Source organism: Acomys minous (genome assembly GCF_964271855.1).
Source record: "Acomys minous genome assembly, chromosome: 13".
In the NCBI taxonomy this organism is placed as follows: domain Eukaryota; kingdom Metazoa; phylum Chordata; class Mammalia; order Rodentia; family Muridae; genus Acomys; species Acomys minous.
This window is the reverse complement of record NC_140495.1, coordinates 14,272,970-14,300,863: the sequence shown is the minus strand read 5'-3', so window position 1 is coordinate 14,300,863 and position 27,894 is coordinate 14,272,970. Positions and strand designations below refer to the sequence as shown.

Below are 27,894 nucleotides of genomic sequence, written 5' to 3'. Positions count from 1 at the left end.
AACACATCTGCCTACGTGGCCAGAGCCAGCATGGCTTCCTAAAGTGCCACTCAGGTATCTTGTACTTGAAGTCCAGTTCCCTAAAGTCATTCAAGCGCCTCCTCTGTGGTCCCAGTTCTCTTCCTCCTTACTGGGCGTCAGATTTGTGCTTTCCACTAACTAGTCTGTCTACACAGAGGGCGCCGGGCACTGTGAAAACCAGGTCCCGCTCCCCTCTCCTCCAGTCGGGAACCGCAGTCACATGGAGAGCCTTCTTCAGTGCCGCGGTAGATATTCTACCTGCAAGCACACATGGTGCCCCTGACACGGAACCCTGAGTCTGAAGAGCTTCTTAAGACTCAAAGACCCCCAAACACTACAGCTGAAGCTCAAGGCCCAGATCTTAGCAGCCACAAGGGGGGCAACCCGTCTGGCCTCCCGGAGCCAAAGAAACCGAGGAGAGAGAGAATGCGTTGATTGGTTGCTGGTGATGTCATAGCTACCATCTGGGGGCCGGGCCAGAGCTCTTGGCTGGGAGTTCTTGGACTGTTTGAAGCAGTAACCACTCAGCCGGGGGAGCCGCACCCAGTTCAGTGTTCTGGGGTCCTGAGCCTGACTCCTGTCTCGATGCCAGAATGCCTGAGTGCTCTGCACCTTGTATTGCGGCTCATTACCGATGCCACGTTTGGAGGCCGGCCGGGGTAGCTTGCCTTTTGGATTATTTCTGCGGGCTGGCTTGGAACCCGAGAGGCCCTCCTTCCTCCGTCATACAATGGAGTCCTCCGAGAGGGGCGGGGTCTCCCATTGTGCCAATAGAAACAATGACTCTCTGATTGGAATGCGCCGCCTTTCTCTGGTATTCTGTGACGTCTGTTGCGCCACGTCCAGCCATTGGTCAGTTGAGACGCGCGCGTGCCAGGAGTTGGACGGAAAGCTAGATTGGATCAGGACTAGGGAGAACTGAGCCTCTCTCTGTCAGGTTCTTCAAGGGGTTAAAGGATGCAGTTGTCGCAGGCGAGGGGCGGAGATCTGAGGAAGCTGGGCCCACCGCTGTGGTGCAACCCTGGGTTCCACGTGGCATCTCAGAACACTGGAAAGAACCAGAGCCTGGAGTAACGTGGTGTCTAGTACAGGGGCCCCAACTCTGAGAGATTGCTAGCGACTGTCGAGGTGCAGAAGAGCTGGCTTCTCCTCCTGCCTCAGGATGGTCGTTTTTAGATTCTACTCTGTAGGAGAAAACAAGGAGATATTTGTGAACTGTTTAATAAGTTAAACTTGTTAATAGTTAACGCTGTTGTTTAAACTGTTAATGATCCAGGCCAGTTTCGGGTCATTACCCTCCTGTCCCAGGATTCTACTTGGCAATACTCAGAACATCATGACAACACATTTTCAGACCAAAATTGGGTGTTAGGGCTTGGAACCAGTGCTCTAGAAGGGAGACGAGAGTCTCAATCGGAAGAAAGGCTAGGAAACCAAGCTGGAACAGCGTACTAGAGAGAGGGAGGGCCCGGGAGGAGTAGCGAAGAAACTCCCCGTTCCATTTCAGCACCGTGGGCAGCACTTCTGTCTTCAATAAAGATGGCGGAAACGGCTTCTGTCGCCCGAACTGCCATGCGCAAGGGGCTATACCACCGGGTCTGGGGCATAGGGGTGGAGGTGGAGCAAACCATCAGAGCGGCCGGGAGCCATGTTGGAGCGTCGGGAGGCGGCAGCAGCGTCGGGGATGCTGTGGTGGGGGCGGCAAAACCCGGGGCCGTATGCCAAAGGGGCTCTGGCCGCGGAGTAGATGGTGCCCAGAGAGCAGCGGCGGCGCGGAGCGACAGGCCGAGGGGCGGAGGGCCGGGGCGGCGGCAGGGGCCCAGGAGGGGGCCAGAGCAGCGGGGCGGGCCCAAGGCCCGGACCCGGGCGGGGGGCGGCGGAGGCCGTGCTGGGAGGAGGGGGGTGATGGCGAGGTGGCCTCTATGGTGGGGTCTCCGGGGACCGTCGACCCCGATACTACTGTTCCTTCTCCTCTCTTTGTTTCCTTTTAGCCGGGAGGAGCTGGGGGGCGGCGGGGACCAGGGCTGGGACCCAGGGGTAGCTACTGCTTCTGGGCCAAGAGCACAGATCGGCCGTGGAGCTGTAGCTCTTTGTCCCGACTCTCCCGGCGTCTGGGAGGATGGAGATCCTGGCCTGGGAGTCAGGGAGCCTGTCTTCATGAGGCTCCGAGTAGGTAGGCGAAGCGCCCGGAATGGTCGAGGGCCCCCTGAGCAACCAAACGCGGAGATGGTGGTCCAGGCTTTGGGTAGTCGCGAGCAAGAGGCAGGTCAGGGTCCAGGATATCTGTTATGTTGGCACCCAGAGATCTCTTCTTGTGGGAGGACAGGGCCTTTACGAAGAGGTAGTGTGCCACTCGAGGCTCTGTCCCCAGGGGATCCAGACCTGGGGAACCGCTCTCCCCACCCTTCGGACCTTCTGGCTCAGACTGGTGGCTCCAAGCCAGTGTCCTTCCAGCGTAATGCTAGGAGAAGCATCCGCAAGAGAGTGGAAACCTCTCGCTGCTGCGGAAAACTATGGGAGCTAGGACACAAGGGTCACGGTGAGAGATCCGCGAATTCCCAAATGGAGAGGGGACCCCTTCGGCGGGACTGCCTTCCCGGCTCTAGCCTAGGGGAGGATTCAGCACCACGTGCTCTGAGGACAGCTCCTACGCCGGGTTCAGCACCCCGTGAACCTCGGACAGCTCCCGAGCCGGCTCCCGAGCGCATGCGCTCCCGCAGTTTCTTCCGCCGCCGTTTCCTCTTTCAGCGCCCTGGGCCGCACCCTCTGGGGTTCCCGACTGGTCCTGAAGCCAAGCGAACTCTCTCAACAAACCAGGGTCGTCCCCGTCGTGCTGCAAACCGCCACCCGCAGTTTCCTCAATACAACTACCAGACATTGGTACCCGAAAATGAGGCAGCAGGTACAGCGGTGTTGCGGGTAGTGGCACAGGACCCGGACCCAGGCGAGGCCGGTCGCCTCGTCTATTCGCTGGCGGCTCTCATGAACAGCCGCTCGCTGGAGCTTTTCACCATTGATCCTCAGAGTGGACTCATCCGCACGGCAGCGGCTCTGGACCGTGAGAGTATGGAACGCCACTACCTTCGAGTGACAGCACAGGACCACGGCTCACCGCGCCTCTCAGCTACCACCATGGTGGCAGTGACAGTAGCTGACCGCAATGATCACGCGCCTGTGTTTGAGCAAGCCCAGTATCGGGAGACACTTCGTGAGAATGTGGAAGAAGGTTACCCCATCCTGCAGTTGCGTGCAACCGATGGCGACGCACCACCTAACGCCAACCTGCGCTACCGCTTCGTGGGGTCCCCAGCTGCGCGCACAGCCGCGGCCGCTGCTTTCGAGATTGATCCACGTTCTGGCCTTATCAGCACCAGTGGCCGCGTGGACCGGGAACACATGGAAAGCTATGAGCTGGTGGTGGAGGCTAGTGACCAGGGCCAGGAGCCCGGGCCACGTTCAGCCACCGTACGAGTGCACATAACTGTCTTAGATGAGAATGATAACGCGCCTCAGTTCAGCGAGAAGCGCTACGTGGCACAGGTGCGTGAGGATGTGCGCCCTCACACGGTGGTGCTACGCGTCACGGCCACGGACAAGGACAAGGATGCCAACGGTTTGGTGCACTATAACATCATCAGCGGCAACAGCCGTGGCCATTTTGCCATCGACAGTCTCACGGGTGAGATACAGGTAGTGGCACCTCTGGACTTTGAGGCAGAGAGAGAGTATGCTTTGCGAATCAGGGCACAAGACGCAGGCCGGCCACCTCTGTCCAACAACACAGGCCTAGCGAGCATCCAGGTGGTAGACATCAACGATCACACTCCTATCTTTGTCAGCACACCCTTTCAGGTCTCCGTTCTGGAAAATGCTCCCATGGGTCATTCAGTCATTCACATCCAAGCAGTGGATGCAGACCATGGGGAGAATTCCAGGTTGGAGTACTCTTTAACTGGCGTGGCATCAGACACACCCTTTGTGATAAACAGTGCCACTGGCTGGGTCTCTGTGAGTGGTCCCCTGGATCGTGAGTCTGTGGAACACTACTTCTTTGGTGTGGAGGCCCGAGACCACGGCTCGCCCCCACTGTCTGCTTCAGCCAGTGTCACAGTAACTGTGTTGGATGTCAATGACAACCGGCCTGAGTTCACCATGAAAGAGTACCACCTTCGGCTCAATGAGGATGCGGCTGTGGGTACCAGCGTGGTCAGTGTGACTGCGGTAGACCGAGATGCCAATAGTGCCATCAGCTACCAAATCACAGGTGGCAACACTCGGAACCGATTTGCCATCAGCACCCAAAATGGCGTGGGCCTGGTGACACTGGCTCTGCCACTGGATTACAAGCAGGAACGCTACTTCAAGCTGGTGCTTACTGCATCTGACCGTGCCCTTCACGATCACTGCTATGTGCATGTCAACATCACAGATGCCAATACACACAGGCCTGTCTTTCAAAGTGCTCACTACTCAGTGAGCATGAATGAAGATCGCCCAGTGGGCAGCACTGTGGTGGTCATCAGTGCTTCTGATGATGACGTGGGTGAAAATGCCCGGATCACCTATCTTCTGGAAGACAACCTGCCCCAATTCCGAATCGATGCGGACTCAGGGGCCATTACACTACAAGCTCCACTGGACTATGAGGACCAAGTGACCTATACACTGGCCATTACTGCTCGGGACAATGGTATACCACAGAAAGCAGATACCACATATGTGGAGGTGATGGTCAATGATGTAAATGACAACGCTCCACAGTTTGTGGCCTCCCACTATACCGGCTTGGTCTCTGAGGATGCTCCACCTTTCACTAGTGTTCTGCAGATCTCAGCCACTGACCGGGATGCTCATGCCAATGGCCGGGTCCAATACACTTTCCAGAGTGGTGAAGACGGGGATGGGGATTTCACCATTGAGCCCACCTCTGGCATTGTCAGGACTGTGAGGCGGCTGGACCGGGAAGCGGTGCCAGTGTATGAGCTGACTGCCTACGCAGTGGACCGTGGTGTGCCCCCGCTGAGGACTCCGGTCAGCATCCAGGTGACTGTCCAAGATGTAAACGACAATGCACCTGTCTTCCCAGCTGAGGAGTTTGAAGTGAGGGTGAAGGAGAACAGCATTGTAGGGTCCGTGGTGGCCCAGATCACTGCAGTGGACCCTGACGACGGCCCCAATGCGCATATCATGTACCAGATTGTGGAAGGGAACATCCCCGAGCTGTTCCAAATGGATATTTTCTCTGGAGAGCTCACAGCACTCATTGACCTGGATTATGAGGCTCGGCAGGAATATGTGATTGTGGTGCAGGCCACATCTGCCCCTCTGGTCAGCCGTGCCACTGTACACGTGCGCCTGGTTGACCAGAATGACAACAGCCCGGTGCTCAACAACTTCCAGATCCTCTTTAACAACTATGTATCCAACCATTCTGACACTTTCCCCTCAGGCATCATTGGGCGCATCCCAGCTTATGACCCTGATGTCTCTGACCACCTCTTTTACTCCTTTGAGAGGGGTAATGAACTACAGCTGCTAGTGGTCAACCAGAGCAGTGGGGAGCTTCGACTCAGCAGAAAGCTGGACAACAACCGCCCACTAGTGGCCTCCATGCTGGTAACTGTAACAGGTGAGGGGTGCAGGAAAGTGAGCGAATGATCTTAACTTGTCAGGGTCCAAACCAGAATCCCTAAAGTGGTGAGTTCTTGTACCCAGTAGGATCTCTCATGGGCCTCAGAGATCCTGCTTAGGTATTTGGATGGTTTTTACAGAACCCTCGACATTCTAGGGCATCAAGTGTTCCTATAGGGATTGCTCCTCTCTCCTTAAGGGGAGGGGACAGAAGTTCTTTTTTTTTTTTTTTTTTTTTTAAAGTGTTATGTATACAGTGCACCTACAGGCCAGAAGAGAGCATCAGATCACCTTATAGATGATTGCAAGCCCCCATGTGGTTGCTAGGAATTGAACTCAGAACCTTTGGAAGAACAGTCTGCTCTTAAGCGCTGAGCCATCTCTCCAGCCCCCAGAGGGTTTTTTGTTTTTGTTTTTGTTTTGATGCTCTTGTATTTCTAGGGACAGTCAGAATGTCAGTTCATTCCTTCCATGCCTATGTTTAGATAAAGGTTACTTGGGGTCTAGTCTGTCCCTGACTCATATTAGTGGTCAGGAAGGTCCAGGTAGGTCATGCAGGAAGTGGGTCCATGCTGCTCTCCAAAGAGCAATCCAAGTACATTTCCTTTGGAAAATGTCCAGAGATCCAACAGCCTTCCTTTCCACGGGGCTTTCACAAACCTTTCTTCCCTCAGAGAAAGGATGTGGCAGGAAAGGCTCTTAAAGTGCTTCCTTCCTATGGTGCCAAAGGCTTGGAGAATCTTTTCTGTCTCAGCCTTAGAGCTGGGACTCCTGGCACTGGCAAAAAAGGTTCTCTCAACAGCCAATCTTTATGGAGCACCCAACACATGCTAAATCTGAGAAAAACCAAAACCAACCAACCAAACAAAGACCAAATAAGTACCTTGCTTTTATCTCAGAATGGCCACAAATCACAAAGCCCACGTCTAGAGTGTTAGGCAGTTTGCTAACTAAAGCATGCTGAAGAGGATGCAGAGTGTGAGGAGATCTCAAGGTCCTTGATATTGCTGAGCTAGAGTCGTTCTGGAGTGTTCACTGGTCCAGGACCTCAACTAGTGCCATGGGAGAGCAGTTTGCTGGCCAAAGACAGGAGCTCTGTAATCCTTGCTCCGGACCACCCCTCTTGTTTCTTTCATTTTCTTCTTTCTTTCCTCCTCTTCCCTTCCTTTTTGTTTGTTTGTGGAGACAGGTTTCACTATGTCGCTCTGGCTTGAACTCATTATGTAGACCAGGCTGGCCTCAAACTCAGAGATCTGCCTGCTTCTGTCTCCCAGTTGCTGGGATTAAAGGCGTGCACCACCCCATGCCTGGCCTCCCCCCACATTGTTTCTTGCAGGGGGGTGCCCTGCCTTTTCTAGTACACTGGGAAAGATGGGGAGCTAGGGATGGGTGGGTGGTGGCCCCGGTTTCTCCTTGTGTCCTGAGTGGAGGTGGCCTACTGATCGCAGTGACTAGGAGTACGGATTGCTGAGCAATTAGGGAACTCTTGTGTGTTAGTAAATTGACTTTACTGACTCATGAGTAATTGTGAGGGCAGGGCTGGTGGAGCTCCCTAGTGCAAAACGCCAGACCTGAGCTGGGTAAATAAATTACTGATTCAAGCCTCTCCCCATGATGGGAACCGTTGGATTAGACAGCAACAGCTTGTAGTACCTTGAGCTAGGAGGTGGTAGTTACTAGCCCCAGACTCACTTGTGCCTTGTTAGGGGTCAGTCTTCTAACTCTAGATAATTACTGGCCCCAGGCCTCTTGTGTTCTAAGGAGAGGCAGCTTCTGACCTGAAACTGATCCCCGTCCCTGCCCCTGCCTGCAGATGGCCTGCATAGTGTTACAGCCCAGTGTGTGCTGCGCGTAGTTATCATCACCGAGGAGTTGCTGGCCAACAGCTTGACTGTGCGCCTGGAGAACATGTGGCAAGAGCGCTTCCTGTCCCCGCTGCTGGGTCATTTTCTTGAAGGCGTGGCTGCAGTGCTTGCAACACCTACCGAAGATGTTTTCATCTTCAACATCCAGAACGACACGGATGTGGGGGGCACCGTGCTCAACGTGAGTTTCTCGGCGCTGGCACCTCGTGGGGCCGGGGCAGGTGCTGCAGGGCCCTGGTTCAGCTCCGAGGAGCTGCAGGAGCAATTGTACGTGCGCCGTGCCGCCCTGGCCGCCCGCTCCCTGCTCGACGTGTTGCCCTTTGACGACAACGTGTGCCTGCGGGAGCCCTGCGAGAACTACATGAAATGCGTGTCGGTCCTCCGCTTTGACTCCTCCGCGCCCTTTCTGGCCTCCGCCTCCACGCTCTTCCGACCCATCCAACCCATCGCCGGTCTGCGCTGCCGCTGCCCGCCCGGCTTCACCGGAGACTTCTGCGAGACTGAGCTCGACCTCTGCTACTCTAACCCTTGTCGCAACGGCGGCGCGTGCGCGCGGCGCGAGGGCGGCTACACCTGCGTGTGCCGCCCGCGCTTCACGGGTAAGTGGAGAGCAGCCTTGGATGAAGCTCTGGCGAAGCTCAGCGGAGGGACTACGGGAGTGCGAGTGAGCTGCGGGCATCCTTTCTCAGGCAACCGAGACCCCTTAGAGGCGCTGCTGAGCCCTGCTTGCAGGAGCCCAAAGCCTTAGGCAAAAAGAGTTAAGGGTAGGGAGCCGGGCCGAGCCTAAGCAATAAGGCTGTGGGCGGAGCCTTGGAGGAGAGAACGACCTTATGAGGGCGTGGCCACAGATAGCTCAGCCATTCAGAGGCCGAGGGGCGTGGGCGGGGCGTCCTCTGACGGGTCCCGCCCTGCAGGGGAAGACTGCGAGCTGGACACCGAAGCTGGCCGCTGCGTGCCTGGGGTCTGCCGCAACGGGGGCACCTGCACCAACGCGCCCAATGGAGGCTTCCGCTGCCAGTGCCCCGCGGGCGGTGCTTTCGAGGGCCCGCGCTGTGAGGTGGCCGCACGCTCCTTTCCTCCCAGTTCCTTCGTCATGTTCCGCGGCCTGCGGCAGCGCTTCCACCTCACGCTGTCCCTCTCGTAGGTGCCCGCCCCGTGTCCCTGCACGTCTTTTCACTGCCCCTACCTACGTGACTCTCTGGCCCAGGTTGCTGACTGCCCGGTCCTGAGGTCCTCACCGGACACCATCCTCTCCCCGATCTCTGCTGGGGTGTCTTAAGAGTCACTGCACTGGCATCTCCCACGCTCAGTAATGAGCCAGCTGGTTCTTAAACGGAGGGTGTGAGATGCCTGCTCCTAATGGTCCCATTCCACCTCCCTCAGGTTTGCGACAGCACAACCCAGCGGGCTGCTTTTCTACAACGGGCGCCTCAATGAAAAGCATGACTTTTTGGCTCTAGAGCTTGTGGCCGGCCAAGTGCGGCTTACATATTCCACGGGTGGGTGAGCCTTTGGATTATTGTGGCAGCGAGTGGGTGCATGTGTTCCTGGGATGACTGGCAGAATCAATGCATGAGTCCCCTCAGGTGTCCCTTACTGTGCAGCTGGACAGTGCCAGTCAACAGTGAGGACCAGGCTCTGTGGCCACTCCCTCAGGAAAGGCCCATCTCTGTGTTTCTCCTGTGTGTTCATCCTATATTCAAGGACACTGTGGTGGTTCAGCCAGTATGGTCACCAAGGGATATGGTGGTGATCCAGTTACCCAGCATGACCCCCAAGAGTATCTGTACCTATGTAAACGGGGTGGGATGGTGCGGCTCTGGAGCTCCAGACAGCAGTCCACATACGTATTCCCCACAGGTGAATCCAATACAGTGGTCAGCCCCACAGTTCCGGGAGGCCTGACTGATGGACAGTGGCATACAGTGCACCTGAGATACTACAACAAGGTGTGCACCGCCCCTGGCATGGTATGGGTGGGGTGTGAGGAGGGGAGTCAGGATTCTGAGTCCTCAGGAAGTCCTAGAGGGGCGTTGTTGATTGTCATGCCTGGTCTTTAGCCCCGGACAGATGCCCTAGGGGGTGCTCAGGGCCCTTCGAAGGACAAGGTGGCCGTGTTGAGTGTGGATGACTGCAATGTGGCTGTGGCTCTGCAGTTTGGTGCCGAGATTGGCAACTACTCGTGTGCAGCTGCTGGTGTGCAAACAAGCTCCAAGAAGTGAGGCCCCCACCCCCACCCCTGATCCCCATGTCCTCTGCCTATCAGAGCCCACTTTAACCCTTCACGTAGCCCCCCAAACTCCTCGGTCTTTCCCCAAAGACCCTGGAAGCCTACTCGGCCTAGTTCCCAATACTATGTCCCACCCCTGGCTCTGGCTTCCACACAGTCCTGAGAGAGAGAGAGAGAGAGAGAGAGAGAGAGAGAGAGAGAGAGAGAGAGTGTCCCTAGGCATTCTGTCCTCTAAAATTTCTACGTTCCTTTAAGCCTCCAATGTCACAGTTGCCTCTAGTCCATAAGTCTCATAAACAGACCCTGCGAACATTGAGGGCACTGATCTCAGTCCTTCAATCCCTCCCCTCCATCCCCACCCCCACCCCCACCCCCAGCCACCCAAATGCCTCATCAGAGTCTTCGAGTGCCCCACCTTTCCCCATGCCATCTGCCCATCACGGTGTCTTCCTTGCAGCCTCACAATCACAGCCTTAACCCTCTCCCCAGCCTGGCCTTGTCATCTTCGCCTAACCATTCCTTCCTTTGGCCCTACCCCCGACTTCCTGTGCCCCCCCCAGGAGCACCCCTACTCTGGCTCTAGACCCCCCAATAACCCAGGCTCCTGACCCCCAGGTCCCTGGACCTGACAGGCCCTCTGCTCTTGGGAGGTGTCCCCAACCTTCCCGAGAACTTCCCCGTGTCCCACAAGGACTTCGTTGGCTGCATGCGAGACTTGCACATTGACGGCCGCCGAATGGACATGGCAGCCTTTGTTGCAAACAATGGCACGGTGGCAGGTAGGCCCCAAAAGCTCCTGTTTGTCCCCTCTCTTGTCACTGTCTTCATCATCATGAGGAGGTGGAGGGTTGCCTGGGATGGCTCTACGTCTGACCCCGATCCGGCATTAGATGGCAAGATCCACACTATGGTCCAGCCTGTGGGGCCTTGGTCTTACTCTCTACTTCCGGAGAACAAGAGGATGAAACCACGTTCACTCTCATCCGCTCTGGGCACCAGTATCCTTCCCAGCACTCAAGTCCCTCACCCGGTGTTCTCATGTCTGCCTTGTCCCTTTCTCTCCAGGCTGTCAGGCCAAGTTGCACTTTTGTGCCTCCAGCCCCTGCAAGAACAATGGCTTCTGCTCAGAGCGCTGGGGTGGCTTCAGCTGTGACTGCCCTGTGGGCTTTGGTGGCAAAGATTGTCGACTCAGTGAGTGGGCATCCTGAGGCGGGAGGGCCACACAGGGTAATAAGGTCTGTTCTTGGCGTGGATCTGTAACCCTACTTCTCTTGTCTCCTCAGCATTGGCCCATCCTTACCGTTTCCATGGCAATGGCACACTGAGTTGGGACTTTGGAAATGACATGGCTGTGTCTGTGCCATGGTACCTGGGACTAGCATTTCGAACACGAGCAACAAAAGGGGTCCTGCTGCAAGTGCAGCTCGGGCCACATAGTGTCCTCCTCTGCCAGGTAGGTCTGTTCTTCCAATCCTTTGCCACCCCCTCTCTGCTAATCTCTGATGCTCCCCCAACAACTGGGTTTGGGCCCGGTGCTATAGCATACTTCTCTGCCAGATGTCTTAACATACTGGATACTGCTCTGGACCCTGACTCTCTCCCTCCCATAACATTCCCTGCACATGCAGGGCACACATAGCTCTTTCTTATAACTGTACCAACCCATGACCCCCGGCTCTGTATCCACCCATCTCAACATGGCATTCCAGAACAGTTTTCTATGTGGTAGGCATAGCCTTGTCTCCACTGTTCTGAACTCTTACTCCTAGCGGTGGAGCCCTCTGACCCGGCCACCCAACCTCATCCCAACCTAACCCTGGGGCTGTGCATTTCTGCCTACAGGTAGATCGGGGGTTGCTGTCTGTGACACTAAGTAGGGCCTCAGGCCACACTGTCCACCTCCTGTTGGACCAGATGACTGTCAGTGACGGCCGGTGGCACGATCTTCGGCTGGAGTTGCAGGAGGAGCCAGGTGGCCGAAGAGGCCACCATATCTTTATGGTTTCACTGGACTTCAGCCTCTTCCAGGTCTGACCTCTGACCCCAGGGTGGTCTGTTCCCAGCTTTCCCACCCGAACTGCCTTATTTGACCCTACCTCTTGTCTAGCCAGACCCGACATTCTCCTAGCCCTTTGCTTTGATCTCACTTCACCAGCCAGGTCGGTCTGTTAGGGAGCCCTACTTGTGTGGGCTCCTAAATTCCTGGCTTGATCTTGGAGTGCCCTCTGTAGTTAGGACTTTGCCTTTGTCTGACCCTGAAAGCCCCTTCTGGTATCTTCTCTAATATTTATCTGCCCCAAGTCAAAATCCAGGCATTGTAGTGACAGGGAGATGGCTCAGGGGATAAAGCAGCTTGTACAACTGTACACGTTCCAACCCCCAGAACACGTGTACAAGCCAGGCAAGCATAGCAGCTGCCTGTAATCCCAGCGCCCAGGAGGCCCCCTGAGCAAACTGGCTAGCTAAACTAACCAGAATTGGTGAGCTCTGAGTTTAGCAAGCTCAATTAATGAAACAAAGAGTCATCAAGGTGTCAACTTCAAGCTTTCACATGTACACACATACACATGCACCTACACACTATCATGCACCCATACACATATGAACATGTATGTACTCATAGGCACACCATATGTGTACACATGCCCAAAACATAAGATCATGTAATTTCAAGGTTGGCTCTGGGCCCAGGAGGGAGGAGCCCATCTGAGCATAACTCTTCTTTTTCCTTTTATGTTATGCATAGGAGTATTTGCCTCCATGCATGTATGTGTACTACATGTGTGTATGTGTACTGTATGCATGCCTCCCTGGGAGGCCACGGCAGAGTACCAGAGCCCCTGGAAGTAGAGTCACACAGACAGCTGTGAGCTCTCATGTGGGTGCTGGGAATCAAACCCAGGTCCTCTAGAAGAGCCGTCAGCGCTCTTGACCACTCAGCCATCTCCGCAGCCCGAGCTCAGCTCTTAGCCGAGGCTTTCCTACGCTATGTCACCCAGGCCGCTGCCAGTTCTCCACACTCAGGAGCAACTAATTCCCAAACTGTTGTGATACACGGGGCGAAGCGTGCTTGTACAGGGCTAGAGGAAACCTAGTCTGACTCTGGGGTCTGACGAGGGTTTACGACATGCCTCTCCCTCAGTGATGACTGTCCTCCGTCTTCTAGGACACCATGGCTGTGGGGGGTGAGTTGCAGGGCCTGAAAGTAAAGCAACTCCACGTGGGCGGCCTGCCCCCCAGCAGTAAGGAGGAGGGGCCTCAGGGTCTGGTTGGCTGTATACAGGTGAGGATCACCGTGAGAACACGATGTGGGGTCATTAGGGTCCTGAAAAATAGCACTCAAGTTCATGTTGGCTTGGGGTGGGGGTGGGGCTAATGACCCAGAGAAATCAGAGACAAGTCAAACTGGTGAGAGTAAGGGTCTAGCTTAGAAGCCGGGCGTGGTGGCGCATGCCTTTAATCCCAGCACTCGGGAGGCAGAGGCAGGCGGATCGCTGTGAGTTCGAGGCCAGCCTGGTCTACAAAGAGAGTCCAGGACAGCCAAGGCTACACAGAGAAACCCTGTCTCGCAAAGACCAAAAAAAAAAAAAAAAGAGTCTAGCTTAGATAATCAAGGATTGTCTGGAGTGCGTTTCAGAAACAGCACAATTAGGGATGCTTGTCGGGGGTGGATGGGTTTTGTGGGAGGGGTAGAGACAGACTGTAAGTCAGGGATCATCAGCTGGGTGGCTGGTTCCATAGGGCTGACTTGACCTGAGTCTCACTGTCTGCTGTCTGTGTCTGTAGGGCGTGTGGATTGGCTTTACACCCTCTGGGTCCTCAGCCCTGCTACCCCCCAGCCACAGAGTGAATGTGGAGCCTGGCTGTACTGTGACCAACCCCTGTGCATCGGGGCCCTGCCCTCCCCATGCCGACTGCAAAGACCTCTGGCAGACCTTTTCCTGTACTTGTTGGCCAGGTGGGTGTTGAGGGAGTTAGGGAAGGAACCAGGGCCCGTGGAGAAGGCTCGGGGGACTAGAAGGCCTGGAGCAGGTTGGAAATGAGAGTGCTAGAATTCTTCCTGCCATGCTCGTTGGCCAGTGCTCTGAGCTTCCTGACCCAACCTGCAGGTTACTACGGTCCAGGTTGTGTGGACGCCTGCCTCTTGAACCCTTGCCAAAACCAGGGATCGTGCCGGCACCTCCAAGGAGCCCCCCATGGCTACACCTGTGACTGTGCAAGTGGCTATTTTGGTCAGCACTGTGAGCACAGGTGAGAGGCTCCGGGCTAAGATGATGGAGAGACCTTACGGGAACAAGCAGGCTCACTGAAATATCATGGATGCACTTCACCTCATCTCGTTGCCAGGATGGATCAGCAGTGCCCCCGGGGCTGGTGGGGAAGCCCGACCTGTGGTCCCTGCAACTGCGATGTTCACAAGGGCTTTGACCCCAACTGCAACAAGACAAGCGGGCAGTGCCACTGCAAGGTTTGCCTAGACTCTGACCCTTGACCTTTTCACTTTCCCTTGGACAAACTCGTTGCTCCCTGCCACCTGACTTGGGCCCTCACCTCTTAGCCTGTCTCCTACAGTCTAGTTACCACCTCTCATCGTTGACCTTTAAACTTCTGTGTCTTCATCTGAGGCAAGTCTTTCCAGCCTATGAGCTCTTTTTTATTTATTTATTTATTTATTTATTTATTTATTTAAACTTTTGCCTTTGATTCTACTCATTCCCCAAGCTTTTCACCTAAGACCCTTCCCATAAGCCTGACCTCTGACCTCAGGCCCCTGGCCCATCCCTAAACAGGAGTTCCACTATCGACCGAGGGGCAGTGACTCATGCCTCCCGTGTGACTGCTACCCTGTGGGCTCCACCTCGCGCTCATGTGCACCCCACAGCGGGCAGTGTCCCTGCCGTCCAGGAGCCCTTGGCCGACAGTGTAACAGCTGTGACAGCCCCTTTGCAGAGGTGACAGCCAGTGGTTGCCGAGGTAAGCAGGGCCCCTCCACCTGCACCTGCAGAGGTTCTAGCTAAGGAAGAAGTGGTACTCTCGGCCCCTGGCAGTGGAGGGCCAGGGGAAGCTTTTCCTGAGGGAGACCAGAGGTGCCAGGGAGCCCTACCTTTACCAGACGTGGCTGACTCTCATAGACTCTCACAGGCCAGCTCTTGAGAAGCCATCAGGGGAGTGGTAGACTCTGGGCCTGAGCATGGGAGGGATGGAAAAACATTAGGTATGGTGTCACTTCCTGAGAACCTGGCCACCAGGCTCAGCAATCCCTCTCTCCCTAGTACTCTACGATGCCTGCCCCAAGTCCCTGAGATCTGGTGTGTGGTGGCCTCAGACTAAGTTTGGTGTTTTGGCCACAGTACCCTGTCCCCGGGGGGCCTTGGGTGAGTATTTGGTGGACAGTATTATTGCTAAGGGTGGGGCGGGCCTGTTTTCTGATTGTGACAGCCACCTCTCTCCCACCATGTTGGGTGGTCTGATCTCCACAAAGATCTGGGAATAGGGTGGAAATTCATGTGGGCCTTTTATACTTCTTAGTGGCTCTGGTCCCTTTCCTGTACTCTCACTCAGCCTCCATCTGTTTCTCTTGGCTTCTGGGCAGGATTGCGGGGTACAGGTAAGGGGTACGTGTTTGCTCAGGTGCGCTGCCCCCTCCCACTGCCAGAGCTTTTGCAGACCCCACCCCCTGCTGCTTAAGGTCCTTGCAGCCCCCTCCCTGCTGCCTGAGCTCTCTAAAACCTACTCCTAGTCTCCTGGAGACCCCTTCCTGTGATCTGGGAAGCCTAGGGACTTTCTCCGATGCCCGAGGTCCTAAAGGATCGCTCCCCATCACCTGGGGACACTTTGGAATCTTCTTCCACTTCCTAAGACCTTGCAAACTCTTTCCTGCTTCCTGAGGTCCTTGTAGGGCTCTCCCTATTGGTCAGAGTCACCCGCCAGCTTCTCCTTGCTGCTTGAGGGTCTCCCAGAACCCTCCCTGCTGCTTGAGGTCTCTGCAGTGGCTGCACAGAGATTGTCTGTGTGTGCATGCTCACACGTGTGTCCTTCTGTGCCTGTGCATGTGTCTGTGTGTCTGTCTTGAGGGGATGGGGTTCTTAATTTAAGTTAGGGTCTCTTGCTGGTGGACACAACTTCTTCAGCTTCTATCCCAAGCCCATAGCTGAGGGAAGGCAGCGGTAGTGAAGTCGCTATTGGGGTGGTCAAAACTTGTATGAGAACCCTACTTTCGCCTCACTTGGGTCATATGATACTCCTGGAAGATCTTGTCTATGTCAGCATGCTTGTGAGTATATAAGAGAGCAAGCAGTGTCTCTGTGTGCGTGTGCAGCTAATGGATGTGCATGAGTGTGTGTGTGTGTGTGTGTGTGTGTGTGTGTGTCTACTTTTCTTTTGGTGAGAATGGCTCACAGACCTCTTGGGAGAATTGACCAACAAGCTATTGGGACTCACCTGGGCTTAGGCTGTGGCATCTAGGTAACCAGCCATAGATGCTTATCACTGTGGCCCCCTCCCCCCCCCCCACCTCACAGTTTCTTATGGGATAGAAGAGGGTGCTGTGGCCACCTATCAGCAAAAGTACCCAGGCTCCAGGCCTGACCAAGGCTTGCCCGTCCCCAGGTGCTGCGGTGCGGCTGTGTGATGAGGACCAGGGTTGGCTGGAGCCCGACCTCTTCAACTGTACCTCCCCTGCCTTTCGAGAACTTAGTCTTCTGGTGAGACTCTGCCCAGATAGTGCCCTCCTACACCCAAGACTTTCAGGTGTCTGATGGGCCCAATACATACCTCAGCCCTTGGCCTCTTGGGCATCCACTTCCTAGTTGCCCTCTTATCTGTCCAAGCCTTTCTCCCTGTAAGGCCTTTTGAGAAAGGCCTACAGGACCACAGAGCAACGGCTGCCATCCTTGTCCTGGCAGTTGGATGGCCTGGAGCTGAACAAGACAGCACTGGACACTGTGGAGGCCAAGAAGCTGGCTCAAAGGCTGCGGGAGGTGACTGGCCAGACTGACCACTACTTTAGCCAAGATGTCCGAGTCACTGCCCGCCTACTGGCCTACTTGCTGGCTTTTGAGAGCCATCAGCAGGGCTTTGGGCTGACAGCCACGCAAGATGCCCACTTCAATGAAGTGAGTTGTACTCTGTGTTCCCAGTTCCGTGGCCCTGGCTCCGTGGCTTCTCCTCTTTAGCCTCCTAGTTCTGGAAGCCCAGCTTATTCCCCTCCTGACCTCTGGAAAAGTGAAGGTGCTACAATTTCACTCTTTTCTGTCTGCTCCAGCCCCGCCCTCTTGTCTCTTGTGCCCCGTGCCCCCCCCACTAATACCTTGCAAACCCCCTCCTCGTGCCTTCCCCAACCTTTTGTTCCTCCTCACCACCTGCATGCGTCCAACTCTATCTCTATCCTTCTAGAATCTGCTGTGGGCTGGTTCTGCACTGCTTGCTCCAGAGACAGGGGACTTGTGGGCAGCCCTGGGGCAGCGAGCCCCCGGGGGCTCCCCAGGTAGTGCAGGACTAGTGAGGCATCTGGAGGAGTATGCGGCCACACTTGCAAGGAATATGGAACTGACATACCTGAACCCTGTCGGACTAGTCACACCCAATATCAGTGAGTGGGTAGATGGGACGGGAGAAGGGCAGGGAGAGCTCTGGGGCTAATTCTCCTGGGCCACACTACTCTCACAATCCCCAGGGCTTTGCAGGGCCAGGCCCTGCACTCATACCAACCAAAAAGTTCAGATGTGGCGTGGGCAGAGGTGGGAATATCACTCTTGGTATAGGAAGGAAGTCCTTGACAGGGGTTACCTCTCTTTTTGGGGGGCAGTGCTCAGCATTGACCGAATGGAGCATCCTAGTTCAACTCAGGGAGCCCGTCGCTACCCCCGCTACCATAGCAACCTTTTCCGGGGCCAGGATTCCTGGGATCCTCACACACATGTGCTATTGCCTTCCCAGTCCCCAAAGCCATCCCCATCTGCAGGTAGGAGCCCTTTTGGTGAGTGCTGGACCAGGGCCTGTCTCCTTATCCACCCCCAGAGCCTGATAAGTGTCACCCTGTCACCAATTCTGTCCTTGCCAGACCTCCCCCACCTCACGGCTCCATATACCTCACCTCACCAGCCTTGCTCCCTCCACGTGCTCCCTCCACGGCCCCTGCATCCTCCACTCCCCAGTCTCTGTGCTTGAGGCTGGGCTGGTTTGTGGGTGACTCGTGGTAAGAAGTCCCTGGTGGCCCCTTCCTTTCCTCTGGCAGTTCTGCCCACCCGCAGCAACGTGGAAAACACCACAGCTTCAAGTGTGGTCTCCCCACCCGCCTCCCTGGAGCCTGAGTCCGAGCCCGGCATCTCCATTGTCATTCTCCTGGTGTACCGCGCCTTGGGAGGGCTCCTCCCTGCCCAGTTCCAGGCTGAGCGCCGGGGCGCCAGGTACCGGCCATAGAGCTTGCCTCTAGTCCTTTCAGCCCTGGGTCTTTTGTGAGCTTCTAGCCCACCCAGAACTCCTTCCCTGAGTGGGCAGACAAACAGGTCCACAGGTAAACAGAGACGATCCTGTGCACACCTCCAGGGAGCTTACCTGAACCGGGTTCTGTGTGGATTTTCTCTGCTTATAAAGAGTAGCAGAGGTGCAGGGTGACAACAGAGACCCATATGGAGCCATCGCGCACACGCACACACACACACACACACACACACACACACGAGAGAGAGAGAGAGAGAGAGAGAGAGAGAGAGAGAGAGAGGTACATGACCCAGGTGTAGATAAGCCAGCTGACTGATACACAAAGGCAGACACAGGTTGGTTGGGGAGGCCAGATGGAGGTGGGAGAAGAGAAGGTTTGACAGTTACAGCCCAGTCTGGAGCTGTTCAGACCTCAGAGCCCAGTCTAGGCACGAGTCTGCAGTCCCTGGCAGTCCAGCAGAAGCTAGCTGGTGTACTTAGAAACAGCATGTGCTCTGGGGGTATCCCAGACCCTGGTCAGCCATGGCAAATGGTTTGAAGACAGGGAGAGGTGGGCAATGGGTCTTTGGTCAGCAGTGTTCAAGACCAGATGGGTATCTCGGCAGGCTCCCCCAGAACCCTGTTATGAACTCTCCGGTGGTCAGCGTGGCTGTCTTCCATGGACGCAACTTCCTCAGGGGTGTCCTGGTGTCCCCAATCAACCTTGAGTTCCGCCTACTACAGACAGCGAATCGGAGCAAGGCCATCTGTGTGCAGTGGGACCCACCTGGCCCGTGAGGACCCCACTCTGGAAACCTTTTGTCCCTATTAAACCTCTAGGGGGTGTCCCAGCCTGTCCCTGAGGCCCCTATCTATGGCCCTGTGCAATTAGGCCCATGAAGAATGCTGTTCCCCAACTCCAGGCCCCCTCCCCTTCCCCAACCATCTCATAAATCTCTGCGTGTGATAGGATGCACGCATCCCGGAGAGAGCTGGTGGGTCTAACTCTCCTCTGGATACAGGGCGGACCAGCACGGCATGTGGACAGCCAGGGACTGTGAGCTGGTACACAGGAATGGATCCCACGCACGGTGTCGCTGTAGCCGGACAGGCACTTTTGGAGTCCTCATGGATGCCTCGCCCCGTGAGGTAGACTTGTGTTCTGTGACCCAAAGAAGTGGGACATCAAAGGGGGCAGGGATACTCTACCCGACACCCGACATCCCGGTGACCATCCTCAACTCCACAGCGGCTAGAGGGAGACCTGGAGCTGCTGGCGGTGTTCACGCATGTGGTGCTGGCAGTGTCTGTGACTGCACTCGTACTGACCGCTGCTGTCCTGCTGAGCCTGCGCAGCCTCAAGTCCAATGTGCGTGGGATCCACGCCAATGTGGCAGCTGCCCTGGGAGTGGCAGAGCTCCTCTTCCTGCTGGGGATCCATAGGACCCACAATCAGGTGCAGGGTCAGGGCCAGTGGAACCGTGTGCCAGTGATGCCACCTTTTTGTGGAGATCCTAGGGTCATAGGTCGGGATCTAAGATCAGGAATACCCATGTTGAGGTCCCGGTTTGGGGCAGGGTGCTGGCTGGGATTAGATGTTTTTTTTATTAGGGGGAGTAAATGTAACGGAGAGGTCTGGGGTGGAGTCTCAGATGGGGTGGGCAGGAGTGATGCTGACACCGGTCTCCTGGCCCTGCCCTCAGCTGCTGTGCACTGCGGTCGCCATCCTCCTACACTACTTCTTCCTCAGCACCTTCGCATGGCTCCTGGTGCAGGGCCTGCACCTCTACCGAATGCAGGTTGAGCCTCGAAATGTGGATCGGGGTGCTATGCGCTTCTACCATGCCCTGGGCTGGGGCGTCCCTGCTGTGTTGTTGGGTGAGGTCTTACGCACTCAGGCCCGTGGTCCCCAACCTCTGCCCCATCATATATATGGTCTGACCCCAGCCTGTGTCCCTAAACACTACCCTTCTCTCTCACCCTCAGCCCCCATGCTACCTGCGCGGGGAGGATGCTGTCTGCCCTTATCCCATCTCCTTCCCATATTCAGGGGGGAGGGGGAGGGGGCAGAACTTAGAATGCACATCTTTGGTCCAACCTCTTCTCTTTTCAAAGGCCTGGCTGTTGGGCTGGACCCAGAGGGCTACGGAAACCCTGACTTCTGCTGGATTTCCATCCACGAGCCTCTTATCTGGAGTTTTGCGGGCCCTATCGTCCTTGTCATTGTGGTGAGTGCCTGGCTCTTGGTGGCACCTGTGTGCTTCCTTCTCGGGAAGGAGGGAGGAGACTTGGAACAAGTGTGAGAGGAGGGCCAGGCCACGCGGTGCCCAGGCAACCCTGGGCTGCCTCCGTCTCAAGTCTGGTCAGAGAGTGAACTCCTACTCAGCTGGCCTGGAGGTGGGAGGTTAGCTGGTCAAAGCCTTTGTCTACCCTTTCTGCTCTGTCTCCACGCCTCTCTGTGTCTCTCCTAATCCCACTTGGCTTTTCTCTTTTCCATCTCTGACTCTTTCATGCAACGTTTAGCTCTTCTGTCTCTCTCCGTTTCCGATTCGTGCTCTCTGCTCTTCCCCCCCCCCCCCAGTCTCATTTCCTCTTTTCTCCATGGTTGGGTGTGCGGTCTTGGTCCCTTTCTGCTTCTTACTGTCTGTCTGTCTGTCTCTCTCTCCATTCTACCTGACTGTGGGTGCAGATGAATGGGACCATGTTTCTCCTCGCTGCCCGCACATCCTGCTCCACAGGGCAGAGGGAGGCCAAGAAGACCTCTGTGCTGTGAGTTGGCTAGCTGAGGGAAGTAGGGGTACTCAGGATGGCAGGCTCCTCCTGGGGTGGGGTCTGGTCCCTGAGAGTATCTGGTGAAGGCTGGGCTCCAAATTCTGCATGAAGGGAAGGCACCGCGGCGGCCTTGGCCTATGGTCCCTCTCTGGTACTTTGCCGTATTCTGGCTTTACGCATGCTTTCGCTCTGTTGTCTCCCAGGCCCCTGGGTGTCCCTGGAATCTCCCATGACTTGAATGATTCACTTTGCCCCACCTTGTATGTGTCTGCCTATCTTGTTTCTCTCATGGCTACCTTACTCCATTGTCTTTTCCATGATCCCTCATGGCTCCCTGGATGCTCTCCCGGTTCTTTGTACGACTGCCAATCTTCCTTAGTGTCCTCCTGGACTTTCATGTTCCTGTGTGAGGAGTTTGTCTTCCATCCCCGTGTGTCCTCCTGTGTCCCCCTACATAAGCCCTACTTGACCCTGGTGTGTCCTCCTGTGTCCTCCCGTGTCCTTACAGCAGGACCCTTCGCAGCTCCTTTCTGCTCCTTCTGCTGGTCAGTGCCTCCTGGCTCTTTGGCCTTCTGGCAGTCAACCACAGCATACTGGCCTTCCACTACCTCCATGCTGGACTCTGTGGCCTCCAGGTACCTCTGGTGCCCTTCTCCCATCCCTAGCCCTAGCCGTGGCATGTCGATGATATGTTAATCCTACACCACACACTGATCCTAGTTGCTGACCCCAGGCCTAGAGCTGATGCACAACTGGTCACTGGTGTCAGGCCTGGTTTTGCTCCTGGGTTGACCTTCACCGACTGCAACTTCTGACCCCTTGCTGACCACACTATTGGGGCTCCAGCCCCTCCTGCCATTTGGGCCTTTTCATTATTAGTCCTGAGACTTTCTTTGACTTTCTTTCTGATCCTTGCCCCCTCTCTTGGACTCCTCGCTGACTCACGCTACCCTGTGACAGCTGATGCTCAACCTCTTTGCCCACCCACAGAGACTTTTTGTTGTTGTTGTTGTTGTTTTTGTTTGTTTGGTTTGGTTTTTTTGAGACAGGGTTTCTCTGTGTAGCCTTGGCTGTCCTAAACTAACTTTGTAGACCAGGCTGGCCTCAAACTCACAGCGATCCACCTGCCTCTGCCTCCCAAGTACTGGGATTAAAGGCATGCGCCACCACGCCCAGCCCACAGAGACTCTTATTGGCCCCTGATCGATGCCCTGTTGGTTGTTTTCTGAGCTTATGTCTTTTCTGGTCTCTCATTGACCTTCCCTGACCCTTGCTGACCTACAGGGCCTGGCTGTACTGCTGCTCTTCTGTGTCCTGAATGCAGATGCTCGGGCTGCTTGGACACCAGCCTGTCTAGGCAAGAAGGCAGCTCCTGAGGAAACAAGGCCAGCACCCGGGACGGTGAGAGACTGCTAGGGCTGAAGGTGGGGACTGGAGCCCCAGGGAGCCTGGATCTGAGGCTTCCTCAGAACTAGCTCACACCCCATCCCACCGACCTCCCCCAGGGCTCTGGGGCCTACAACAACACGGCTCTCTTTGAGGAGAGCGGCCTTATCCGCATCACGCTTGGTGCCTCCACCGTCTCTTCAGTGAGCAGTGCCCGATCCGGCAGGGCCCAGGACCAGGACAGCCAGCGGGGCCGAAGCTACCTCAGGTAAGTGACCATATATGGCTTGTCTAGTCTTACTTCAGCAGGACTTTACCAGATGCTAGGGAGGGTGGCCACGTGGAACTCTGCTGATGTCCTGCCAAGATGTCTTCTCTTAAGTACCCGAGGCACCATTAACCTTATTCCATGTGTGACAGACCATGCACTCAAAGGCTCCTCAGCCTTTCCACATGCAGCAGGCCATGCACTTAAAAGGCTCCACAGCTTCCAAAGCACTTTGTCACGTTCTTCTCTGATGGAGAGTTTCCTACATTTCCAGGGACAATGTTCTGGTTCGGCATGGCTCGACTGCTGACCACACTGAGCACAGCCTCCAGGCTCACGCCGGCCCCACTGACCTGGATGTGGCCATGTTCCATCGAGATGCTGGTAGAGTTAAAGCCCCGGGCCAGGGAGGAGGGGGTAGAGGGTGTCTTTGTGATGTGTCTTCTGCCCCATACTGGGGGCAGTGGCTGGCTGGGTGGGACAAGCTCCGTCCAGGTCCCCATCTCAACCCCCTTGCTGTCCTGCTTGCCCACCTGCAGACCCTCAGCTTGGGCCCCTGCCGTTTCACCTTCCTCCTGACCTTCCCGTTCCAGGTGCAGACTCCGACTCTGACAGTGACCTGTCGCTGGAGGAGGAGAGGAGTCTCTCCATCCCATCGTCAGAGAGTGAGGACAATGGCCGGACTCGAGGACGTTTCCAACGTCCACTCCGCAGGGCAGCCCAGAGCGAGAGGCTCCTTGCCCACCCCAAAGGTGCTAGGAGCTCACTGATTCCATGGGTGCTCAGGGGATTCCCGTGTCTCCCTCAGATGTGATGTAGGGACCTCACCATCGTCTCAAGAGTCCTGAGCTTCACTCACTGGGCTCCTCTGGGCCAACCCTGGGGTCCCATGTACCATTCTCAGCTAAATGTCTAGGTGTGCCTGGGGACCCAGGAGAAACCTGGGCAATGGAAATAATGAGATCAGGGATGTTACAGAGCAACATCAGCCCCCCTCCCCCACAACCTTCCCCCCCTGCCCCCCTGTGTGTCCCCCCCCCACACCGGCTTCCTCATGAGTTAAGGTTTTTAACCTGCGATATCAAACTTCCACCTCATCTATACAGTTCTAGCTAAGGATGGCGGCTCCATCGATCTGAGAAGGGGCTCCCTCCTGTTGCTATTTCTTTCTTTCTTTCTTTCTTTCTTTCTTTCTTTCTTTTTAAATATCCATTTCTTTTTTTAAAATTATTTATTTATTATGTATACAGTGTTTTGCCTGCATATACAACTGCACTCCAGAAGAAGGCATAAGATCTCGTTGTAGATGGTTGTGAGCCACCATGTGGTTGCTGGGAACTGAACTCAGGACCTCTGGAAGAGCAGCCAGTGCTCTTAACCTCTGAGCCACCTCTCCAGCCCTGTTGCTATTTCTTTTAAAAAATATTTTCCGTGTGTGTGTGTCTGTGTGTGTGTGTGTGTGTAGATGTCTATGCACTACAGTACTCCCACAGGACAACGTGTGGGAGTCGTTCTCTTCCTACTAGGTGGTCCTGAAAAATCAAAGGTTGGTGGCAAAGTGCTTTTTCTTGCTGAGCCATCACGCCTGTTCTCCCTTTCCTATTTCTCAGTGAAGACAGCCAGGGCTTGAAGGGTCTTTAGGACCGGAGGGTCACCAAGTCTGGATCGTAAGTGTCAGGAAACACTAGCGGCGAGTCAGGGGCCCCTGTAACCTGCTCTGGCTTCACAGATGTGGATGGCAATGACCTCCTGTCCTACTGGCCAGCCCTGGGAGAGTGTGAAGCAGCGCCATGCGCTCTGCAGGCATGGGGCTCGGAAAGGCGCCTAGGACTAGACACCAGCAAAGATGCAGCCAACAACAACCAGCCGGATCTGGCCTTGACCAGTGGAGACGAGACCTCCCTGGGCCGGGCCCAGCGGCAGAGGAAAGGTACGACCCCTGACCCCTTGGGCCTCACTGTAGGAGCCCTAAAGGCTGCTTTAGGCCAAGACCCATGGAGAGTTCAGCTTCCTGGTGCCGAATGGGGAGACCGTTTTCTCCTCAAGCCTGCTTCACAGTCCCCAGAGACTGCCTGATGGGTGGAGTGCCTGCCCCCGCCATGTCCTGGCTTGTACTCGTGGGTGCTTAGACGCCACCTTTCTCTACTTCTCCGCTCCTACTCTGCAAATCTACAGAAGCTGCTGAGTCCAGAGCCCCTGCTCTGGTCTGGGTCTTTGCCTCTCATGCTGGCTGTGAGAGCCCAGAGGTGGTCCTTGCACCAGCACAAGAGGTTTTTGTCCTTGGTCTTGCATCACAGGAACTCTGGAGACCGTTCTTGCCCCAGCCTGGGGAATTCCTACCCTTTGACCCATGGCCTGTATTTCCAGGACGTGGGGTTATCCCTCTCCTGACTTCTTGGGGGTCTGCCCTGACTCTGCACCATAGTGACTGCCCTAGCTTGACCCACAGGATTATTATGTCCCACTCTGACTCTCTTCCCACTGTCTGTCTATAAGACCTCTGGAGTTGCCTCTGACCTCATTTCAGTTCCAAATGCCAGGAGCTGGTACTTCCTTAGCTAGATTCCTGCCTGCTTTTTGACATACATCCTGTTCCCAATTCTGTCCTTCCACAGGCATCCTAAAGAACAGGTTGCAATACCCACTGGTGCCCCAGACTCGAGGCACTCCTGAGCTGTCCTGGTGCCGCGCAGCTACCCTGGGCCACCGTGCTGTGCCAGCTGCCTCCTATGGTCGCATCTATGCAGGTGGAGGCACAGGTAGCCTTTCACAGCCAGCCAGCCGCTACTCCTCTCGAGAACAGTTGGACTTGCTCCTACGGCGACAGCTGAGCAGGGAGCGGCTAGAAGAGGTCCCAGTCCCTGCCCCTGTTTTGCATCCCCTGAGCCGACCAGGCTCCCAGGAACACCTGGATGCTGCACCAGCCCGTTTGGAGCCCAGAGATCGCGGCAGCACGCTACCACGGAGGCAGCCACCCCGGGACTACCCTGGCACCATGGCTGGCCGCTTTGGGTCACGGGATGCACTGGACTTAGGGGCACCCCGAGAATGGTTGAGCACACTGCCCCCACCCCGCCGCAACCGGGACCTTGATTCACAGCACCCACCTCTGCCCCTATCTCCACAGCGGCAACTCTCAAGGGACCCCCTCTTGCCGTCTCGGCCTCTGGACTCTCTGTCTAGGATCTCGAACTCTCGAGAGCGGCTGGACCAGGTGCCTAGCCGGCACCCTTCACGAGAGGCCCTCGGACCGGCCCCACAGCTTCTCAGAGCCAGGGAGGACCCAGCCAGTGGCCCGAGCCACGGCCCCTCCACAGAGCAGCTGGACATTCTCTCCTCTATCCTTGCCTCTTTCAACTCCTCAGCCCTTTCCTCTGTGCAGTCCTCAAGCACACCCTCGGGCCCTCACACAACTGCCACGCCTTCTGCCACAGCCTCTGCACTTGGACCTTCCACACCTCGTTCGGCCACATCCCACAGCATCTCAGAGTTGTCACCTGATTCAGAGTAAGCAGGGCCCAGCCACCTGTTCACATTCTTGTCCATTTAGGGTGGTAGCTTCCTCGTGTACCGGTCCCCGAATTCCACCGTAGAATGAAATGAGAGTTGGCCCATAGACTATGGGCTACACCAGGCTCAGCCAGCCAGGAGGCCACATGTAAGGGATAGTTTTATTAGACAAGGAGAATAGGATGGTCTGGAACTTTCTGGATATGTGGTTAGAGCCAGCCTCCAGGGCTGGGACTACTGGAAAAGATAGCATTGAAGATGGCATTGAAGTATGGAATAATCTAGAATTTTCACGAGGCAATGTGAGGAATCTTTGTTCAGAAGGTCCTGCCTAAGAGGTTGTATGGAATAGCAGCATATTATGCCAGATTGAGTGCTAACTTTGAGAAAAAAAATCACTCAGCTGGGCAGTGGTGGCACATGCTTTTAATCACAGCTCTCACTTGGGGGGGGGGGAATCTCTCATCAGTATGAAACTGCTCCTACCTGTGGGGTCAGTGCCCACAGGACATCTGTGGGTTTGAGGATGTCAGAGACCAAGGCAGAGAAAGTTGTTGCCAGATTCAGAGTAATCAGGGTCCAGCCAGGGAATTTCCAGGTCTTACTAAGCCACTAGGAGAGCTGTCTCTCAAGGAATAACTGCCAGGTGCCAGGCATGGTGGTGCATGCCTGTAATCCCAACACTCGGGAGGCAGAGGCAGATAGATCTCTGTGAGTTCGAAGCCAGCCTGGTCTACAAAGTGAGTCCAGGATAGCCAAAGTTACACAGAGAAACCCTGTCTCAACAAACAAAGAAACAAGGAGTAACTGCCAGGGCCAGCTCTGGGCTATGTTCAGGGGGAGAGATGACTGTGAGGGAAGTGGGCCTCTGGGGATGGAGCAGCGGACCGGAGAGGACTGAACAAAGCCCACTGCTGAGAGAGGACAGAAAGGAGGGAGAGGGCAGGGGCTTGGAAGCCTGGATGGAGTTCTAGAAGGATGCTGAAAGGTAAGGATGAGCGTCAGGGGCAGAGCAAGAACTCATGCTTCAGGGCCACAAGAGTTTGAGTTCTGTATCTCATCGCCACGCCCTTGGCACAGTACAAGCTGTACTGTAGTCTCTTCTTCTGCCAAGGGAGCTTACAGGAACAAACTCCTTGAAAGGTGGAGATTTGTGACAGTATCCATCTTAGAGATGCTGGCTTGCTCAGCACTGAGAGGGACCTGGGCAGCCATTAGCCTTGCTAATGAGCCTAGGAGCTGGCGGTCCAGATGGGTGCATGGAGTGAGGGGTGGGGTGGGGGTCTCAGACTCCTGGAGTGGGCATGAAGGGGCTGTGGGCTGAGAGACAAGGCTCCTCTTAGCCATCGCCTTCCGTTTCCACATTCAACTCTACAGAGTTCCCAGAAGCGAGGGTCACTCCTGAGGGGCTGGACCAGCAGAGGAGGAGCCACCCGGGGGCAGTGGAGGATTTGGGGCTGACAGAAGAGACTTCAGGACTGATCCCAAGGCAGCCTTCTTCAAACCCTCCCCATAACTCAGTGCAGTGCAGTGTGGAAGGAGGTCCCACGTGCATCTGTGAGCATGAGTGTGACACCTGCGAGCATGTGTGTGACAGGTGCAGGGGGCGGGGCTGAAGGGAGGACTTTTATATGTTTTTGTACCTTTGTAACCAGAGAGATATGTTTATGTTATTTTTCAGCTTTTCTGTCTCCCAGGGGTCTGAGACTGGGCTGGGAGGGGGAAGGGGACGGGAGAGAGATGCAGTCTGGCCTCCTTTGGGCCCCTAGCCAACCTTCTACTCCTTTCAT

The 27,894-nt window shown here is 55.6% G+C and overlaps 1 protein-coding gene across 3 annotated transcripts; it reads left to right on the top strand.

Annotated features, from left to right (window-relative positions):
• The first annotated feature begins 44 nt into the window (after positions 1 to 44).
• CELSR3 (cadherin EGF LAG seven-pass G-type receptor 3) lies at positions 45 to 27,843 on the top strand. Of its 3 annotated transcripts, none has more exons than XM_084752527.1 (36): positions 45 to 5,650; positions 7,466 to 8,116; positions 8,432 to 8,657; positions 8,901 to 9,016; positions 9,378 to 9,466; positions 9,578 to 9,735; positions 10,363 to 10,526; positions 10,813 to 10,938; positions 11,031 to 11,204; positions 11,594 to 11,775; positions 12,914 to 13,030; positions 13,534 to 13,705; positions 13,857 to 13,998; positions 14,095 to 14,215; positions 14,538 to 14,721; positions 15,021 to 15,122; positions 15,341 to 15,355; positions 16,357 to 16,451; positions 16,653 to 16,862; positions 17,143 to 17,338; positions 17,555 to 17,710; positions 17,984 to 18,155; positions 18,795 to 18,962; positions 19,191 to 19,317; positions 19,418 to 19,624; positions 19,872 to 20,046; positions 20,284 to 20,396; positions 20,858 to 20,937; positions 21,452 to 21,575; positions 22,225 to 22,341; positions 22,446 to 22,594; positions 22,869 to 22,978; positions 23,188 to 23,346; positions 24,324 to 24,524; positions 25,210 to 26,101; positions 27,482 to 27,843. In XM_084752527.1, the coding sequence occupies exons 1-36, from the start codon at positions 1,561 to 1,563 to the stop codon at positions 27,507 to 27,509; spliced, it is 10,308 nt and encodes a 3,435-aa protein (XP_084608653.1). In that variant the 5' UTR covers positions 45 to 1,560; the 3' UTR covers positions 27,510 to 27,843. The 3 variants fall into 3 exon arrangements, with proteins under 3 accessions (XP_084608653.1, XP_084608652.1, XP_084608654.1); XM_084752526.1 differs by having other exon boundaries at positions 21,449 to 21,575; XM_084752528.1 differs by lacking the exons at positions 22,225 to 22,341; positions 22,446 to 22,594; positions 22,869 to 22,978; ... (2 more) ...; positions 25,210 to 26,101; positions 27,482 to 27,843 and having other exon boundaries at positions 21,320 to 21,498.
• The last annotated feature ends 51 nt before the right edge of the window (positions 27,844 to 27,894 follow it).